General features: G+C 50.3%; 1 protein-coding gene across 1 annotated transcript in view; it reads left to right on the top strand.

Annotated features, from left to right (window-relative positions):
- Nucleotides 1-20166, top strand: part of SLC38A8 (solute carrier family 38 member 8) — a gene marked incomplete at its 3' end in the record, with an annotated part of 30335 nt that overhangs the window by 5522 nt on the left and 4647 nt on the right. The window contains exons 4-7 of the mRNA XM_082677923.1: nt 9078-9219; nt 10043-10144; nt 13321-13378; nt 19000-19114. Coding sequence (XP_082534049.1) covers nt 9078-9219; nt 10043-10144; nt 13321-13378; nt 19000-19114 — 417 coding nt within the window. The remainder of the gene's footprint in view (nt 1-9077; nt 9220-10042; nt 10145-13320; nt 13379-18999; nt 19115-20166) is intronic.

Genomic DNA, 20166 nt, shown 5'->3' with positions numbered 1-20166 from the left:
ATTTGGGGATGTCAAAGACGCTCAGCCCCATGCTCCCTTGGCCTCTAGTCCCCCCACTAACAATTTCCCTCTAAGCACCTCTTTGGCTGCGTCTTACCGATTTTGATATGTTCTGATTTCACTTTTAATCCATTCAGTCCTTTGCTAGTTTTTGCTATGATTTCCTATTTGACTCATGGGATGTTTAGAATTGTGTGATTCAATTTCCAATTATTTGGGAGTTTTCTAGTTGCCTTTTTGGTTTCTTTTTTTAAAAAATTTTTTTATACAGCAGGTTCTTATTAGTCATCAATTTTATACACATCAGTGTATACATGTCAATCCCAGTCTCCCAATTCATCGCACCTCCACCCCCACCCCCACCACTTTCCCCGCTTGGTGTCCATACGTTTGTTCTCTGCATCTGTGTCTCAATTTCTGCCCTGCAAACTGGTTCATCTGTACCCTTTTTCTAGGTTCCACATATATGCATTAATATATGATATTAGTTTTTCTCTTTCTGACTTACTTCACTCTGTATGACAGACTCTACATCCCTCCACGTCCCTACGTATGACCCAATTTTGTTCCTTTTTATGGCTGAGTAATACTCCATTGTATATATGTACCACAACTTCTTTATCCATTCATCTGTCGATGGGCATTTAGGTTCCTTCCATGACCTGGCTGTTGTGAATAGTGCTGCAGTGAACATTGGGGTGCATGCGTCTTTTTGAATTACGGTTTTCTGTGGGTATATGCCCAGTAGTGGGATTGCTGGGTCATATGGTAGTTCTATTTTTAGTTTTTTAAGGAACCTCCATACTGTTCTCCATAGTGGCCGTATCAATTTACATTCCCACCAACAGTGCAGGAGGGTTCCCTTTTCTCCACACCCTCTCCAGCATTTGTTGTTTGTAGATTTTCTGATGATGCACATTCTAACCTGTGTGAGGTGGTACCTCATTGTAGTTTTGATTTGCATTTCTCTAATAATTAGCGATGTTGAACAGCTTTTCATGTGTTTTTTGGCCATCTGTATGTCCTCTTTGGAGAAAGTCTGTTTAGGTCTTCTGCCCATTTTTTGATTGGGTTGTTTGTTTTTTTTAATATTGAGCTGCACGAGCTGTTTATATATTTTGGAGATTAATCCTTTGACTGTTGATTCGTTTGCAAATATTTTTTCCCATTCTGAGGGTTGTCTTTTCGTCTTGTTTGTAGTTTCCTTTGCTTTGCAAAAGCTTTTAAGTTTCATTAGGTCCCATTTGTTTATTTTTGTTTTTATTTCCATTACTCTAGGAGGTGGATCAAAAAAGATCTTGCTGTGATTTATGTCAAAGAGTGTTCTTCCTATGTTTTCCTCTAAGAGTTTTACAGTGTCCCGTCTTACATTTAGGTCTCGAATCCTTTTTGAGTTTATTTTTGTGTATGGTGTTAGGGAGTGTTCTAATTTCATTCTTTTACATGTAGCTGTCCAGTTTTCCCAGCACCACTTATTGAAGAGACTGTCTTTTCTCCATTGTATATGCTTGCCTCCTCTGTCATAGATTAGTTGACCATAGGTGCGTGGGTTTATCTCTGGGCTTTCTATCCTGTTCCACTGATCTATATTTCTGTTTTTGTGCCAGTACCGTATTGTCTTGAGTACAGTAGCTTCGTAGTATAGTCTGAAGTCAGGGAGCCTGATTCCTCCAGCTCCGCTTTTTTCCCTCAAGACTGCTTTGGCTATTCAGGGTCTTTTGTGTCTCCATACAAATTTTAAGATTTTTTGTTCTAGTTCTGTAAAAGAAAAAAAAAAAATGCCATTGGTAATTTGATAGGGATTGCATTGAATCTGCAGATTGCTTTGGGTAGTATAGTCATTTTCACAATATTGATTCTTCCAATTCAAGAACATGGTATATCTCTCCATCTGTTGGTATCATCTTTAATTTCTTTCATCAGTGTCTTATAGTTTTCTGCATATAGGTCTTTGGTCTCCCTAGGTAGGTTTATTCCTAGGTATTTTATTCTTTTTGTTGCAGTGGTAAATGGGAGTGTTTCCTTAATTTCTCTTTCAGATTTTTCATCATTAGTGTACAGGAATGCAAGAGATTTCTGTGCATTAATTTTGTATCCTGCTACTTTACCAAATTCATTGATTAGCTCTAGTAGTTTTCTGGTGGCATCTTTAGGATTCTCTATGTATAGTATCATGTCATCTGCAAAGAGTGACAGTTTTACTTCTTCTTTTCCAATTTGTATTCCTTTTATTTCTTTCTTCTCTGATTGCCGTGGCTAGGACTTCCAAAACTATACTGAATAATAGTGGTGAGAGTGGACATTCTTGTCTTGTTCCTGATCTTAGAGGAAATGGTTTCAGTTTTCCACCATCGAGAATGATGTTTGCTGTGAGTTTGTCATATATGGCCTTTATTATGTTGAGGTAGGTTCCCTTTATGCCCACTTTCTGGAGAGTTTTTATCATAAATGGGTGTTGAATTTTGTCAAAAGCTTTTTCTGCATCTATTGAGATGATCATACCGTTTTTCTTCTTCAATTTGTTAATATGGTGTATCACATTGATTGATTTGCATATATTAAAGAATCCTTGCATCCCTGGGATAAATCCCACTTGATCATGGTGTATGATCCCTTTATGTGCTGTTGGATTCTGTTTGCTAGTATTTTGTTGAGGATTTTTGCCTCTATATTCATCAGTGATACTGGTCTGCAATTTCCTTTTTTTGTAGTATCTTTGTCTGGTTTTGATATCAGGGTGATGGTGGCCTCATAGAATGAGTTTAGGAGTGTTCCTTCCTCTGCAATTTTTGGAAGAGTTTGAGAAGGATGGGTGTTAGCTCTTCTCTAAATATTTGATAGAATTCACCTGTGAAGCCATCCGGTCCTGGAGTTTTGTTTGTTGGAAGATTTTTAATCACAGTTTCAATTTCATGACTTGTGATTGGTCTGTTCATATTTTCTATTTCTTCCTGCTTTAGTCTTGGAAGGTTATACCTTTCTAAGAGTTTGTCCATTTCTTCCAGGTTGTCCATTTTATTGGCATAGAGTTGCGTGTAGTAGTCTCGTAGAATGCTTTGTGTTTCTGTGGTGTCTGTTTTTACTTCTCCTTTTTCATTTCTAATTTTATTGATTTGAGTCCTCTCCCTCTTTTTCTTGATGAGTCTGGCTAATGGTTTATCAATTTTATCTTCTCAAAGAACCAGCTTTTAGTTTTATTGATCCTTGCTTGGTTTCTTTGTTTCTCTCTCATTTATTTCTGCTCTAATCTTTATGATTTCTTTCCTTCTGATAAGTTTGGGTTTTGTTTGTTCTTCTTTCTCTAGTTTCTTTAGGTGTAAGGTTAGATTGTTTATATTAGATTTTTCTTGTTTCTTGAGTTAGGCTTGTATAGCTATAAACTTCCCTCTTAGAACTGCTTTTGCTGCATCCCATAGGTTTTGGATCGTCGTGTTTTCAGTATCATTTGTCTCTCGGTATTTTTTGATTTCCTCTTTGATTTCTTCAGTGATCTCTTGGTTATTTAGTAACATATTGTTTAGCCTCCATGCGTTTGTGTTTTTTTACATTTTTCCCCCCTGTAATTGATATCTAATCTCATAGCGTTGTGGTCAGAAAAGTTGCTGGATATGATTTCAGTTTTTTTAAATTTACTGAGCCTTTATTTGTGGCCCAAGATGTGATGTATCCTGTAGAATATTCCATGAGCACTTGAGAAGAAAGTGTAATCTGCTGTTTTGGGATGGAATGTCCTATAAATATCAATTAAATCTATCTGGTCTGTTGTGTCATTTAAAGCTTGTGTTTTCTTATCAATTTTCTGTCAGGATGATGTGTCCATTGGTGTAAGTGAGGTGTTAAAGTCCCCCACTATTATTGTGTTACCGTCGATTTCCTCTTTTATAGCTGTTAGCAGTTGCCTTATGTATTGAGGTGCTCCTATGTTGGGTGCATAAATATTTACAATTGTTATATCTTCTTCTTGGATTGATCCCTTGATCATTATGTAGTGTCCTTCTTTGTCTCTTGTAACATTCTCTATTTTAAAGTCTATGTTATCTGATATGAGTATTGCTACTCTTTTGGTTTCTATTTGCATGGAATATCTTTTTCCATCCCCTTACTTTCAGTCTGAATGTGTCCCTAGGTCTAAAGTGGGTCTCTTGTAGGCAGCATATATATGAGTCTTGTTTTTGTATCCATTCAGCAAGCCTTGTGTCTTTTGGTTGGAGCATTTAATCCGTTCACTTTTAAGGTAATTATTAATATGTACCTATGACCATTTTCTTAATTGTTTGGGGTTTGTTTTTGTAGGTCTTTTTCTGCTCTTGTGTTTCCCACTTAGAGAAGTTCTTTTAGCATTTGTTGTAGAGCTGGTTTGGTGGAGCTGAATTCTCTTAGCTTTTGCTTGTCTGTAAAGCTTTTGATGTCACCATCAAATCTGAATGAGATCCTTGCTGGGTAGAGTAATCTTGGTTGTAGTTTCTTCCCTTTCATCACTTTAAATATATCATGCCACTCCCTTCTGGCTCGTAGAGTTTCTGCTGAGAAATCAGCTGTTTACCTTATGAGAGTTCCCTTGTATGTTATTTGTCGTTCTTCCCTTGCTGCTTTCAGCAATTTGTGTTTAATTTTTGCCAGTTTGATTACTGTGTGTCTCGGCGTGTTTCTCCTGGGGTTTATCCTGTATGGGACTCTCTGCACTTCTGGACTTGGGTGGCTATTTCCTTTCCCATGTTAGGGAAGTTTTCGACTATAATCTCTTCAAATATCTTCTCAGGTCCTTTCTCTCTCTCTCTTCTCCTTCTGGGACCCCTATAATGTGAATGTTGTTGTGTTGAATGTTGTTGTATTGACTGTTGTCCCAGAGGTCTCTTAGACTGTCTTCATTTCTTTTCATTCTTTTTTCTTTATTCTGTTCCGCAGCAGTGAATTCCACCATTCTGTCTTGCAGGTCACTTATCCGTTCTTCTGCTTCAGTTATTCTGCTATTGATTCCTTCTAGTGTAGTTTTCTTTTCAGTTATTGTATTGTTCATCTCTGTTTGTTTGTTCTTTAATTCTTCTAGATCTGTGTTAAACATTTCTTGCATCTTCTCAGTCTTTGCCTCCATTCTTTTTCCGAGGTCCTGGATCATCTTCACTAACACTATTCTGAATTCTTTTTCTATCTCCACTTCATTTAGTTGTTTTTCTGGGGTTTTATCTTGTTCCTTCATCTGGTACATAGCCCTCTGCCTTTTCATCTTGTCTGTCTTTCTGTGCATGTCGCCTTTTTGGTTTCTGCCTTAAATGCACCATGGTCAGAGAACACATCTGTATAATTTTGCCATGTGAGACTTACTCTCTGGCTCAGCATGTGGTCTCTCTTGGTGAGCTCTTAAAGGGTGTGTATTCTGTGGTTCTTTGGTACAGTGTTCTAGAACTCTCTATTAGGTCAGGGTGATCCAGAGCTTTGATCAGATCTTCCATGGCCTTGCAGATTTTTGGGGCAGTGGGGGAGTCTAGTTATTCTGTCAGGTTATGAGACAGAGAGTGTTAAAGTCTCCAATTATGATTGCAGATCTGTCTACTTTTCCCTTTAATTCTATGAATTTTTTGCTCATGGTTTTTGAAACTCTCTTATGAATAAGCACACACAGTGAATTGCCTTTTTATTATGAAATTTCACTTTTTGTCTCTGTAATGCTTTGTGAATACACCTGTGAATATAGCCTCTCCCACATCCTTAAGATTAGTGTTTGCACAGAATTTCTTTTCCCACTCTTTTACTCTGAACCTTGGAATTTTAAAATGCACTTCTTGTAGACAGCATATGGTCGGGTCTTGCTTTCTTATCATCTTGACAGTCTCGGGTTTTAATTGGCATATTTAGACTTTTACTTGGAATGTAATAATGACTGATGGTTGCATCTCGGTCTATCATTTTGCTGTTTGTTCTGTCTCTTGAACCGTGAAAAAAGGTCCCTGATGCAGGGATATGGAAATTAAAGGCTCCCATGTTGTGGGAAGGACTCTTATCCTCCACAAAAATGAAAGTTGGTAGATCTGAACCAACTTTAAATTGGCACTGAAATGCCCTGCCTGACAGTGGCAAGTAGAGGTCATGTCGGATTTCAATTCTGGTCAACTGGTGGTGCTGCTCTGCTGAGATGAATTCTGAGGTCCTGCCGTGTTGAGAAGGATTCTGAAGGCCTGACTTAGTGGCAAGGATCTGAGGGGCTGCCATGATGGGAAGGATTTTGATGGGCTGCCTTGTGAGAAGGATTCTAGGGGCTGCCGTGTTGAGGAGAATCTTAGGAGCTGCTTTTTTGAGGAGGATACTAGGGGCTGCCCTGTTGGGAAGAATCTTAGCGGCTACAGTGTTGAGAAGGATTCTGAGGGCCTGACTTCTTGGGAAGGATCTGAGGGCCTGTTGTATTGGGACGGATTCTGATGGGCTGCCATGAGAGGAGGATTCTAGGGGCTGCCTTCTTTAGAAGAATCTTAAGGGCTGCCGTGTTGGGAAGGATTTTGAGGGCCTCCGTGCTGAGAAGAATCTTAGGGGCTGCCGTGATTTGGAGGGTTCTCAGGGGCTGCTGTGTTGCGAAGGATTCTGAGGTGATGCCGTGTGAGAAAGATTCTAGTGGCTCCCACAGTGGGAAGAATCTTAGCAGCTGCAGTGTTGGGAAGGATTCTGAGGGGCTGCTGTGTTGAGGAGGATTCTGAGGGGCTGCCTTCTTGGGAAGGATACTGAGGGGCTGTGGTGTTCGTAGGGATTCTGAGTGGCTATCCTGCTGAGGACAATTCTGAGGGGCTGCTGTGTTGAGAAGATTCTGAGCTGCTGCCATGTTTAGAATGATTGTGAGGGGCTGTTGTGTTGGGAAGGATTCTGAGGGTCTCCGTGTTGAGAGGAACCCTAGGGGCTGCCGTCCTTTGGAGGATTCTCAAGGGCTGCTGTGTTGAGAAGGATTCTGAGGGCCTGCAGTGTTCAGAAAGGTTCTGAGGGGCTTCCGTGTTGGGAAGGAATGTGAGGGGCTGTGTCTTGAGAAGGGTTCAATGGGCTGCTACGTGAGAAGGATTCTTCCTGTTGAGGAGGCTTCTGAGGGCCTCAGTGTTGAGATGAAATTAGTGGCTGTCGTGTGGAAGAGGATTCTGAGGGGCTGCCATGTTGAAAATGATTTTGAGGGGGTGCCCTGTTGAGAATAATTTTGGGGGCTGCTGTGTTGAGGATCTGAGGCCCTCAGTGTTGAGAGGAATCTTAGGGGCTGCCATGTTGAAACTGATTTTGAGGGCTTCCCTGTTGAGAAGGATTCTGAGGGGGTGTCATGTGAGGCGGCTTTTGAGGGCCTCAGTGTTGAGAAAATATGGGCCACTATGTTGGGAAGAATCTTAGCAGCTGGCATGCTGAGGAGGGTTCTGAGGGGCGGCCATGTTTAAAACAATCTCAGGGGCTGTCGTGTCCCTGGGATCCAAGGGGTACTGTGCTACGAAGGGTTCTGAGGGGCTGCCATTTGCGGAAGGAGGAGGTGCTGCCGTGTTTAGGAGGATTCTGAGCGGCTGCTGTGTTGAGAAGGTTCTGGGCTCAGTTAGTGGACCACCTGGAGAGAGTATTGATTGGAGGCATGCCACCCCAGCTCTGGGTGGATTGACTGGTGGGAGGAGAGCATCGTCTGCGTGTTTCTGGTTAGGTATTTAGGGATATGTCTTTCTGAAGGCAAGTCCAGGTTACGTGGGCTGAAGGCTAATTGGAGGTTGGGTTTTTGATGGAGTCATTACGTTCATCGGGTACAAGTGACTGTAAACGATGGTGCCGAGGACACCAAGGTGTGGCCTGGAAAGTGAGGGCTCAGGAAGGAGCTGGGCAGCCCAGATGGCAGAGGGGGTGCCTTCCTGGCTTCAGGAGTCCAGATGGCTAGGAAGGGCTTGCCCCCCGTCCCAGGCCACGTGGGGTCTCTGTGCACCTTTGGGTACGCGCATTTCTTTGGCCTCTCTGGCCAGGAAAGCCTGCCTTGCCTCCCTCAGGGGAGGTCTCTGTCCCCTGAGCTCCACGTGGAGCTGTCCCGTTGCGTCACTCCAGTAGAAGCAAGCCATTGTGGTCAGGCCGTTGATCTCTTTTCATCGCGTGCTTTATGGAGCACGTGGTGGGAAGGAAGGGTTATGTTACAGCAGTGCCAACCCCCAGAGTGGGCTGGGAACCAGCTCTCGGCACCTCTATCCGCGTGCTTCCGGCCTCGAGCCATCTCGCTGTCTCCCCTCTCCCCCATCTGTCTAGCCTCTTCTATCGGATAACTCCAAATTCTCCGTCTTACTGTGGTGGAATCAAAACGGGTCCAGACTCTTAGGTGTTCCTTCTCTTGAGAGTTTGATGGGGTCTGTGTCCCCTCCCCCGAATCAGAGCGGGCTCCGTGACGGCTCGGCCTGGCGGAGGAGGGCAGATGGGACACTGCCAGTTCTAGGCCCGGCCTTTAATAGGACGGCACCTTCCGTCTTGGGCTCGGGACCCCCCAGCTGTCATGGACCAGCCTGCTGGACAGTCTGCAGGGGGGGCCCCCGCGGAGCCCAGGCATCCCCACCAGGCACCCTGTGTGAGCGCAGCCATCGAGGACCCTCCAGCCCCGCCCCCTGCCAAGTACCCCCGAGGGCCCCCAGCCTGTCTGGTGCAAGCGGCCAGCTCAGCCCCGCCCTAATTCTCCTCTCTCTGATAACGGGGTTGCCCGGGGCTGCTGTTTGGGGGAATTGTATTCCAGGCCCCGACTTCCGCACACACCCTTTGAGCCCTTGAGTAAATTTTCACAAACAGGAGGGCCTGGGTGCCCCAAGGGCAGACCGTTGTGTCGTTTGCTGCCGATTCCAGCACTTAGAGCAGCGCCTGCCGGGCGGAAGGAACTCGGTGAAGGTCTGTTGAATGAATGCCTACAGCGTGTTCCCTCCGTCCTGGTGGCACGTGACAAGATCCCCATCATGCTTGTCATCCCATCCCTTTAAACTCACGGGGATGACTCAGTGCCCACGGCGAACCCACCCGAGGACCCAGAGCTGGGAAGCCCGTGGCCGCGGCTCTTCAGCTGGGGGAGGCCGCGCGGGGCTCGCTGCATCTCCTTCCCTCCCTTCCCCTAGTGTGCGACCTGCTGCTGCCCGGCGCCCCGCCAGCCCCGCAGCCCTGGTACACCGACCAGCGCTTCACCCTGACGCTGCTCTCCATGCTGGCCATCCTGCCCCTGTCCGCCCCACGTGAGATCGGCTTCCAGAAATACACAAGGTACAGGCTGCAGCCCCTTCTTGGCAGGGCGATGGCTGGGGCTGGGTCCCCACCTCGGCGGGCGCTTGGTGAGTGGTTTCTGTCCGCCTGGGATAGGGGAGCTGCTAGCACAGGTCTTCCCGTTTGCAGAAGGGGGAAAAAATGTTTAATTACACAAGTCATACATGTGCCTGATAGAAAATACAGACAAACAAAAAAGAAATTTACCCGTAATGACAGGACCTGCAGCTGACATTTTGTTACCTAATGATTGTAGACATTTTCTGCACACACACGCACATATGCTGGTACGGACACACACACACACACACACACACTTTTTCCCATTTTACCGTCTTAGGCTCTTCGTGTACTTTTGCAAAAATTAAGCCTGGCAAAAGTCTTCACACAAGTGTGCCACCCGCCTTCCCCTGTCGTGTAATGAAATGGAGCAGAGAAAGAGTGGGCAGGACCCTCTTGGCCCCCAGGCACCCCCAGCCCTCACCAGCTGAGTCAGGGTCCTCCTTCCCCCTGTGCTGTGGCCCAGTGGGCAGTGTCCTGACTTAGATACTGAATCCCAGTGGCTGTTGGAGAGACGGGGGCGCCCGTAGCGATCACAGGCTCGCAGGTCTGACCTCGCTGGGCCTGAGCGTGGCCCTGCCCTGCTCGCCTGGAATGCTCTTCCCGCTGTCCCCATTGTGCAGATAAGGAAATGGAGTCCAGACACTGGCCTGACACCTTGCCTGTGTGGGCAGAGCTGGCATTGAGACCCCGCTCCGTGTGGCTCCCCAGCCCCTACCTCACCATAGAGGCCCCCTAACACTGCGCTCCGTCCGTGTGTTAGCATCCTAGGCACCCTGGCCGCCTGCTACCTGGCCCTGGTCATCGTGGCACAGTACTACCTCGGGCCCCAAGACCTCGCTCGTGAGCCCCACCTGGCATCGAGGTGAGTCTTGGGCGATGGCTTCCCGGGGCTGCTGTGAGGGCCGCTTCTCCCCCCGACCCTGCCCATGGTTTGCACAGAGCCCTGGCTCGTCCCGTGAAATCCTTCAAGTCTCTGATGCCGTAGAATTCAGCAAAGCCTCCTTTCCTGGGACTTCCCTGGCGGTCCAGTGGTTAGGACTGTGCTTCCACTGCAGGGAGCGCGGGTTCAAGCCCTGGTCGGGGAACTAAGATCCCACGTGCCACACGGTGTGGCCAAAAAAAAGCTCCTTTCCTTCTTCAGAACGACAGTGCTATCACTAGTGAGGACGGGGGACAGGCTAAGGGACACGGAAGCACTGGACACCCCAGCAGTCTGGGGCTCCTAGGCTGTTGCAGACGCGTTCCCCACAGCTTAGGGGCCGCAGAACCAGCCAGCAAGATGCAGGGGCAGGGGCAGAGGCCAGTGAGGCCCGACGAGCCTGAGCGAGGCCAAGAGTGGGAGTGGGCCTGGGGGGGGTATCCTGTAGGGATGCAGAGCGGCGGTGAGGACTTCAGTTTTGCACGGAAGCCACTGCAGGGTTTTGATCACAGCAGGGGCTTGAAATCAAATCCGCTGGTGGCAGGCCAGCTCCATGAGCCTGTGACCTGTGACGTCCCCCAGGGTCCTGGGCTGAGAAGGGCCCTGCGCTTGGTTTAACGCCCTGCTGGCGCCATCCTGAAAGGCTTAACCGCTGTTGAACAGGGGCCGGGACTTTCATTTTGCACTGGGTCCCGCAAATCGTGTGGACCCTCCTGGAGGGTAGGTTGGAAGTGGAGTGAGAGAGAAGAGAGTCCGGGTGACTCTGAGCTTTGGCGATGCCGTTTCATGGGCTGGATGGGACGGGGAGGGGTCGGGTGGGGATGTGTAAGGTTGGAGACGGCTGTGAAACACTAAATAAAGACGTCAGGGAGCTGGTCAGACTGTGCGCCTGGAGTCCAGAGAGGCCTGGACTGGAGAGAGGAACATCAACCCATAGATGGCGTGGAAGTAAGGCCAGGAGCCCAGGTGAGAACTGAGCTGGTGGCCCTCCGCCAGGCCCTGGGGGATCAGCGAGAGGGATGGCAAGTTAGCAGCACGTGTTAGCTTCTTGGGGCTGCTCGTAGTAACACATGAGCACAAACCGGGTGGCTGAAAGCAGCAGCGACTTCTCCCCTGGTTCTGGAAGCTAAAGTCCAAAATCAAGGTGTGGGCACGGCTGCGCTCCCTCTGGAGGTTCCGGGGGAGGGTCCTTCCTGCCCCTCCCAGCGTCGGTGTTGCCAGCACTCTTTGGCCTTCCTTGGTCTGCACATGCTTCGCTCCAGACTCGGCCCCCATGGTCACATGGCCTCTGCCCTGTGTGTTTCCTCTTCCTATAAGGACACCAGTTGTTGGGTTAACTCCCAGCCTACTTCAGTATGACCTCATCTTCATTTAACCAATTACATTTACAAAGACCCTTTTTCCAAATAAGATTTCATTCTGAGGTTCCCAGTGGCTATAAATCTAGGGGGACACTGTACAACCCAGGACAGAGGATAATAGAATCTGGGTCTCAGAAGTCAGCAGAATTTCAAGAAGGTTGGGGTGATCGCCACCAGCTGCCGCTTCTGGGTCACATGGGGCTGAGCCCTGGCGCCTGATTTGGCCACGGAGGCCGCTCGATGTGGCTGTTTCATCAGGGCAGGAGGCGGGGTTGAAGGCGCAGGTGGATTGGGTTCAGGAGAGGGGGAAGGGAAAAGCCGGGAAAGAGCTCTTCTGAAGAGGGGAGAAGCGGAAAGTACCGGGGCACAGAGGCCACGTCCCGTGTGGCCCACGGCACACCGACGGCATGACCCAGCAGTGGAGGAAACCCGATCAGAAGAGGGCCAGATCCACTGCTCATCTGTGGCCTTGAGTCTGCAGAGGGGAGGGTCCTGCTCTCTGGAAATGCAGCCTTCAAGGCTGGAGCTCGGGCAGTCTCACCCACGGGAACAGGAGAGGACAGCACGTGAGGCCCAGAGGACGCGGGCAGGCAGATGGAGCCGTGGGAGCGTGGGCGCTAAGAAGCTGGCCACCGGCTGACAGTGCTGTTGAGGAAAGTCCAGGAAGGCAGGGCTTGGCGGGGAGGCTCCGTGATCTGCACCAGAGTTAAGAGGCGGCCGGAGCGCAGCACAGAAGGGAGATACCACCGTGTGACTTGCCCCGTGGCTGCTGTGACACGTTCCTGCCAAACTTGGTGACTTAAAACTACACAAATTTATTCTCTTACAGTTCTGATATCAGAAGTCCAGAATAGGTCTCACTGGGCTAAAATCAAGATGTCAGCAGGGCTGTGTTCCTTTTGGAAGCTCTAGATTGGAATCCATTTCCTTGCTGTTTCCAGCTCCTAGAAGCGCCCACATTCCTTGGCTCGGGGCCCCTTCCTCCATCTTCAAAGCCAGCAAGGTTCCATCTCTCTGACCCTGCTTCTCTGGTCACAGCTCCCTCTGACCATAGCTGGGGAAGGTTCTCTGACTGCAAGGATCCTTGGGCTACATTGGGCCGAGATCCTCCAGGGTCATCTTGTGTCGTGTAAGGTCCCCAGGGTTAGGACATGGGTCTCTTTGGGGCCCACTCTTCTACCACAACCAGGAAACCCCGATTCTATAGCGGGTGCTGTATATGCTCCCTCCACTATGTGTCCCTAAAGGTGCCGGAGGCTGGTACGTAGAGCTGATTATTAAAGGAAGCTGGAGGGCCACCATGTGGGGACCACTGAGAGGGCTTGACCTGAAGATTCTGCCCCATGCACACCTCAGTTCTCTTGGGCAGCTTGGACAGAGGTCAAAGCATCCTTGCCCTGTGGGGTCTGTTGGATGGAGGCTGCCTGTGCCCCCAACCACCCCAGCCCCTAAGCTCACTGGGCACAGGCAGCCTCCAAGGGAGGCTGGGAGTTCCTCCCAGCCACGCCCTGCCCAAGTTGTGCCTGCAGGGAGAATGTCAAGTTACCATATGTCAGCACAGATGTACTTAGAAAGTGCAGCATTTAACATGCAGCCTTTTCCAACCCCCCAAACCCGGCAGTGGACATGGTTTTTAAAACCTGTCTTACAGTCACGCTTAGTTACATCTTGCTGGTGGTGTTGAAAACTCACTTTCAAGTTGAAGGTTGTCTTGAGTTTAACTTTTTGTAACAAGCACCCGTTTTCATCTCTTTACAGTCCTTCCTCCTGGGCCTCCGTATTTAGTGTCTTTCCCACCATCTGCTTCGGATTTCAGGTAACCTTGGCGTCCGTGTTGCAGAGGGTGGCATTTGCAGGCTCTGGGGACCGCCTGCTCCCTCAGGAGAGTGTGGCCTCCCTGTCGGGAGAAGCTCGAGGACTTGTGCTAGGGTGAGATGGGCTGTCTTTGGCAGACGGTGCACGTGGCCGGCATCTGGGCTCTGGGAACCGGCCCCGCCGACAGCCAGCAGCAGCACCTTTGTTTGTTGGGTCTGGGGTCCATTGTGTGGGCCCGGGACCTGTCCCCTCCTTTGCGAAGTCCTCACGGCCGAGTCGCCACGCCTGGGGACCTGGAGCGGCCTTTTTACGTAGAACGCCTTCGTGCAGGTGGCTTCTGCCGCGGGGGCCTGGAGGCTTGCCGGCTAGGAGGGCGGGAAGGTGCGTGGGGAGCTGGCGGTACTGGGCAGAATATATAGACTTTGATAGAATGGCATGGAGTAAGGAATTCCGTGCGTGGAGTCCAGTGGAGGGGCTTCCGCCGCAGCGCTGGGTGGGGCAGATTCAGAGATGCCCTTTTCCAGGCGCAGATGCCTGGGAGGAGTCTTGAGCCATGTGTGGGAGGTGGCCAGCTAGAAGGGGAGGGCGCTTCAGCTGGAGAGCCCCGGAGGGGGCGGGGGTCCCAGGCTGGAGAGCTGCAAGGGGCGGGGCGGGGCTGGAGGGGCGGGGCTGGCGTTGGGCTTCGCTCCCCGCCTTCTGGGCTTTCCTGGGGTCTCGCAGTCTCCTAGCAGGCGGCAGCTGACTCCCTTGCTCCATTGTTTATTTTAGGAAAGATTTGCCTCTCTCCTAAAAACAACCACCTCCCCACCACGACAACAACAAAACCGCCCCCAGTGAAATCCAGTTCTCGAGGGAAAGTGGCTCGGGGTTGACAGTGTCTCAGCTTCGTAGCCTGAGCGGCTTCTTGAAGTGCTCACCAACCAGCTCCACTTTGTGTTTGTCAGCTTATGTTTTCTTTGAGAACCACTTTTTGGGGAAAAGAAAAGTCCTGAAACATTTCCGTTGCTCTTTTTTATAAATGAGTCGCTGTAGCGTTTCTGGGGCTTAGCAAGCCGCTTACAGAATTTCTCACGTTTCTTCCTGCACACCCAATATTTTGAAAGATGGAAGGCGACGATTTTGCTGTCAACCGTTTGGATGTCGTTTAGCCAGTCCTCTCTCGGGTCCCCGAGCACCATATGGTGTAGCAGGCTCGCGCCGGGCAGGGGTGCGGGGTGCTTTCCAGATGCTTGTGAGGAGGTGCCCCCCTCACCTTTGCCTCGGCTCCCTCATCCCATTCTCCTAGCAACCGAGACCTGGGCTGCCGTTTCCAGGGACACGGGATGCGGAGATGGGGGAGTTGGGAAAGGATGTGGATTGCAGGGCGGGGGTGGGGCAGAGGACTAGTTGCCGAGGCCGGGGATAGGGTTGCCAGGGTCCAGCTTGGGGAGTCAGGGATCTGGGGGTGGGGGAACTAGGTGCAGGTGAAGGTGGAAGGGAGCCGGGTGAGGAGTGGCGCTGGGCTGGAGGGGCTGCTGAGCGGGGGAAGGCGTGGGCGGTCACCTGGCGTCATCGGGAGGTCGGGTTCAAACACACCGCTCCCCACACACTTAGCGGGGCACCCCGTCCAGCCTGCGCAGAGTCGGAAGGAGGGGCTTGGGGGAGCACGGGTTGTGGGTGCAGGCTCTGCTCCCAGACACTCTGGCCACACGCGGTACTTCTCCCTTGTTTGTGTTTTTTTAATTGAAGTATGACTGATGTACAACACCGTGTTAGTTTCAGGTGTACAGCCCAGCAATTCAGGCATATGTAGCTGAATATATATGCACATTCGTTTTCAGATTTCTTTTCCTTTAGAGGTTATTACAAAATATTGAGTGTCGTTCCCTGTGTTATACAGGAGGTCCTTGTTGGTTATCTGTTTTATCCGTCGTAGTGTGTATATGTTAATTCCAAAGTCCTAATTCATCCCCCCCCATCCCCCTTTCCCCTTTGGTGACCATAAGTTAGTTTTCTATGTTTGTGAGTCTTTTTCTGTTTTGGAAATAAGTTCATTTGTATCTTTTTTTTTTAGATGCCACATATAAATGATGTCATGATATTTGTCTTTCTTTGGCTTACTTCTTTTAGTATGATAATCTCTAGGTCCATCCATGTTGCTGCAAAGGGCATTATTTCATTCCTTTTTATGGCTGAGTAATATTCCATTGTATATATGTACCACATCTTCTTTATCCGTTCATCTGTCAGTGGACATTTAGGTTGCTTCCACGTCTTGGCTATTGTAAATAGTGCTGTAATGAACATTGGGGTGCGTGAATCTTTTCGAATTATGGTTTTCTCCAGATATATGCCCAGGAGTGGGATTGTAGGATCATATGGTAGTTCTGTTCTTAGTTTTTAAAGGAACCTTCATACTGTTCTCCATAGTGCCTGTACCAATTTACATTCCCACCAGCAGTATAGGAGGGTTCCCTTTTCTCCACACCCTCTCCAGCATTTGTTATTTGTAGACTTTTTGAGGATGGCCATTCTGACCTGTGTGAGGTGGTACCTCACTGTAGTTTTGATTTGCATCTCTCTAATAATTAGCGTTGTTGAGCATCTTTTCATGTGCCTGTTGGCCCTCTGTGTGTCTTCTTTCCCCTTGGTGTTTTTAAACGGCTTTGAGATACAACTTAACGTGGCATACAACTCACCCCTCTAACGTGTACAGTTCAGTGGTTTTTAGTATGTTCACAGAGTTGTGCAACCATCGCCACCATCAATTTTACAACATTTTCATCACCTTCAAAAGAAACTTGTACTTATTACCAGTCACTCCCCATCCCCCTCTTGTTTCCCTCGTGGCCCCTGGCAACCACAGATTTTTCTGTCTCTCTGGATGTGCCTGTGCTGGGCACTTCATGTAAGTGCAATCATACAGTATATGGTTCTTTGTAGCTGGCTTCTTTCACTCGATGTGGTGTTTTGTTTTGTTTTTAATTTATATTTCTGGCCGCGTTGGGTCTTTGTTGCTGCACGCAGGCTTTCTCTAGTTGCGGCGAGCGGGGGCTTCTCTTCGTTGCGGTGCGCGGGCTTCTCATTGCGGTGGCTTTTCTTGTTGCGGAGCACGGGCTCTAGGCGCGCGGGCTTCAGTAGTTGTGGCGTGCAGGCTCAGTAGTTGTGGCTTGCAGACTCTAGAGCGCAGGCTCAGTAGTTGCGCACGGTCTTAGTTGCTCCGCGGCATGTGGGATCTTCCCGGACCAGGGCTCAAACCCATGTCCCCTGCATTGGCAGGCAGATTCTTAACCACTGTGCCACCAGGGAAGTCCCACTCACCATGGTGTTTCTGTGGATCGTCCGTGTGGTACATGTGTCAGGACCGCGTCCCTTTTCATGGCTGAATGATATTCCACTGTTTGGAGAGTCCATAGCTTGTTTTTCCTTTCTTCAGCTGGTGGCCGTTTGGACCGTTTCCACTTCTTACCCACCACATGCTCCTCTGCCCTGCATCCCATCACTTAGTGAATAGTGAGCTTGCTATTGGCCAGTCAGCGTCCTAGATGCTGTCCCAGCAGGGCAGCCCTGCCCTCAGAAGCTTTATTTCCCGGCATAAGACCAAGAGAAACACAACCCAGGAGTCATAGGAGAAACAGGAAGAAGGGCAGGGCCCCATCCTGCAACCACCAAGCATCCTTTCCCCCATGTCTGGGTTCCGGAGTATAGGAGGTGGGAACGTTGATCCTGAGTTCCACTGCTTGTTGGTTGAGGGCCCGTGTGCGTGTGTGTGTGTGTGTGTGTGTGCGTGCTTGCCGCAGGCTGGACGCCGCCTCTGTGGCTGGAATCGGGAGGCCTGAGGCTGGTGTGCCCCAGCCCCTCACAGTGGGCACTCCATGAGGGTGGGGACTGTGTGAGGCTGGTTGATGGGTACCCCACACTCGCAACAAGGGGCACTGATATAAGGACCTGAGTGTGGAGAGCTGGGGTTGGGTGCAGGGAGGCCTCGTGACTGCGAGTGGGGCAAAGGGATGGATGATTGAGTAACCACCGGAGTGCCCTTCGCCCACGGGCCAGGCTCTGTGCTGAGAATGCGGGAGGCAGGTGTGTCTGACACCACATACCTGACAGACGCTGAACCAGCAAACCCAGATGTGTTCACCTGGGGGCCGTGAGAGCAGAACTCGGCCAGCTGGGGAGGAGGGCTTTCCTAAAGGATGAGTAGAAGCTGGCTGGACCAGGAGACATCGCAGGCAGAGCACACAGCACGGGCAAAGGCCCTGAGGCAGCGAAGAGGGACCGTGGTGGGCTGAGCTCGGTGGGCGAGGGGAGCAGGGCTCTCGAGCCTGGGGAGTGGGCAGGCATGGACGGTCATCCTGTTGGCTTTGATCACAAGTGAGTAAATGGATGTGGTGGTGGGAACCCTGCCCCGGGAGCCTGGGAAAATCCCAGAACCCATAGGGCACATCCAGATACAGCAGCACGTCTCACCCCTGGCTGCTCATCAGGGCCTCCTGGGCTGCTGATAAAAGGACCTGCTGCCCAGGACCTGCTCCAGATAAATAAGGTCCACATCACAGGTGGGCTGCTGGCATTGGCTACATGTATTTTATATTTTTAAAAACTTGACCATGTGGGCTTCCCTAGTGGCGCAGTGGTTGAGAGTCCGCCTGCCGATGCAGGGGACACGGGTTCGTGCCCCGGTCTGGGAGGATCCCACATGCCGCGGAGCGGCTGGGCCTGTGAGCCATGGCCGCTGAGCCTGCGCATCCGGAGGCTGTGCTCCACAACGGGAGGGGCCACAACAGTGAGAGGCCCGCGTACAGCAAAAAAAAAAAAAAAAAAAAAAAAAATTGACCATGTGATACAGTATGTAGGAAGTATATAAATCCTAAGTATGTGTACTCCCATGAAACCATCACCCCGATGCGGATATAGAACATCGTCAGCACCCCTGGAATGTTCCCTCAATAGCACCACCCCACCCCACTATTCTGCCCTGTGTCACCACAAACGGTAACTCTCGACTGAGGGTGATTTTGCCCCCTAGGGGACATTTGGCAATGTCTGCAGACATTTTTGATTGTCGCAACTGTGGGGGAGGCTCCTGGCATCTAGTGGGTCGAGGCCAGGGGATGTGGTCCGCATCCCACCGTGCACAGGACAGTCTCCAAGCATCAGCAGTGCTGCGGTTGAGAACCCCGTCCTGGCTTGCTTGGCTTGTAACTTGAACTTCACGTACATGGAAACGTTCTTCTTCTCTGGCGTCTTTTGCTCCACGTTACAGCTGCAGGGCTCTCTGTTGAGGTGTGCAGTTGTGTTCACCCCTTTTCAGTGCTGTGTAATATTCTACACATGAATATCTGAGCACTTCTACCTTCTGCTCTTGGTGGGCATTTGGGTTGTTACCCACGTTTGGGGACACTGAGACTTTTTTTTTTGTATTTTTAAAAATATTTATTTATTTTTGGCTGTGTCGGGTCTTAGTTGTGACGCTTGGGATTTTTGTTGTGGCGATTGAACCCATGTCCCCTGCATTGGAAGGCGGATTCTTTACCACTGGACACCGGGGAAGTCCCAAGACACTGAGACTTTTTAGATGACGCCAGGTGATTCTAGCGCCCAGCTGGCTCCACTCCCGTTGACCCTGCTGCTCCCTTGCAGTGTCACGAAGCTGCCGTGTCCATCTACTGCAGCATGCGCCACCAGAGCCTCGGGCACTGGGCCCTCGTCTCCGTGCTGTCCTTGCTGGCCTGCTGCCTTGTCTACTCGTTGACAGGTAAGGCCCACGCGGGGTGCCCGGGACCTGGGTGCGGAGCAGTGGGAGAAACCGGGATAATCACAAGTGTGTATAGAGACCCTACCGCGTCCCGGGTGCAGTGCTAAGCGGTTTGACTGCCTGTGCTGCTTTTGTCCCTAACACCCCCAGGAGAGTCCACAATTCATAGCGGAGGCCACTGAGGCTCAGAGGGTTGCCATGGCTTGTCCAGGGTCTCCCAGCTAGACGTGGCAAAGCTGAGATGCAAACCCTGGCCCGTCTGTCTCCTGAGCCCCTGCTCTTCACGCCCCACGCCCCTGCCTGCCCGTCTCGTGGGATGGCGTCAGTGCTGGCTGTCGGAGCATTATATCCAGGCCATGGTTTACAGGACACTCTCTTGGATGCAGTGGGTTTCACCGTCCACACACTGGCACAGGAGGGTCTTCAAAGGTGACAGAGGTGTGGCTCAGAGAGGGGCTGTGCCACACCTGAGGTCCCACGGCACATCCGGTGCACAGCCCAGGGCCCGGGCTCAGGCTGACTGCTGGCCGCTTTCCTCCAGCCCAGCAGCCCTTTCTTTCGTCAGCCTATCAGAGTCTCTGATTCAGGGAGCTCTTGGGCTCCCACAGATGTGTCAGGGGCCTTGGACACTTGCTGGGTGACTTCTGTCTAGCAGGGGAGGTCTCTCTCATTCTGTGGCCCCTGAGTTGGACCCGGTGATTGAGAGTCTCCTTCAGATGGTCCAGGGCCAGCAGGATCCTGGGACTGGAGAAAAACCAAAGCAAACCACAGCTCTTGGTCAGCGGTGGATGTCTCAGGACCGGGCAGGTGATGCGGAGGCCGAGAGGCAGTGCTGGGTTGTGGGGTAGGGACCTGACTTCTGCTGTAATGAGCTGTGTTATTCCAGACAGTTATTGACATCTTGGGTCTTGATTTTCCCCATCAGGAAAATGGGCGCACTGACAGCTTCTTTCTCTAGGTGCTCTAAGGGTGGGGTGGACAGGGCACGGAAAGCATTGTTCAGACTGCTTCCAGTCAGTCCACGCCCATGAGTGGGTGCCTTGTACGGGTGC

The sequence above is a fragment of the Grampus griseus genome, assembly GCF_964374135.1.
Source record: "Grampus griseus genome assembly, chromosome: 19".
NCBI lineage: Eukaryota > Metazoa > Chordata > Mammalia > Artiodactyla > Delphinidae > Grampus > Grampus griseus.
This window is presented reverse-complemented; position numbering and strand designations above follow the sequence as displayed.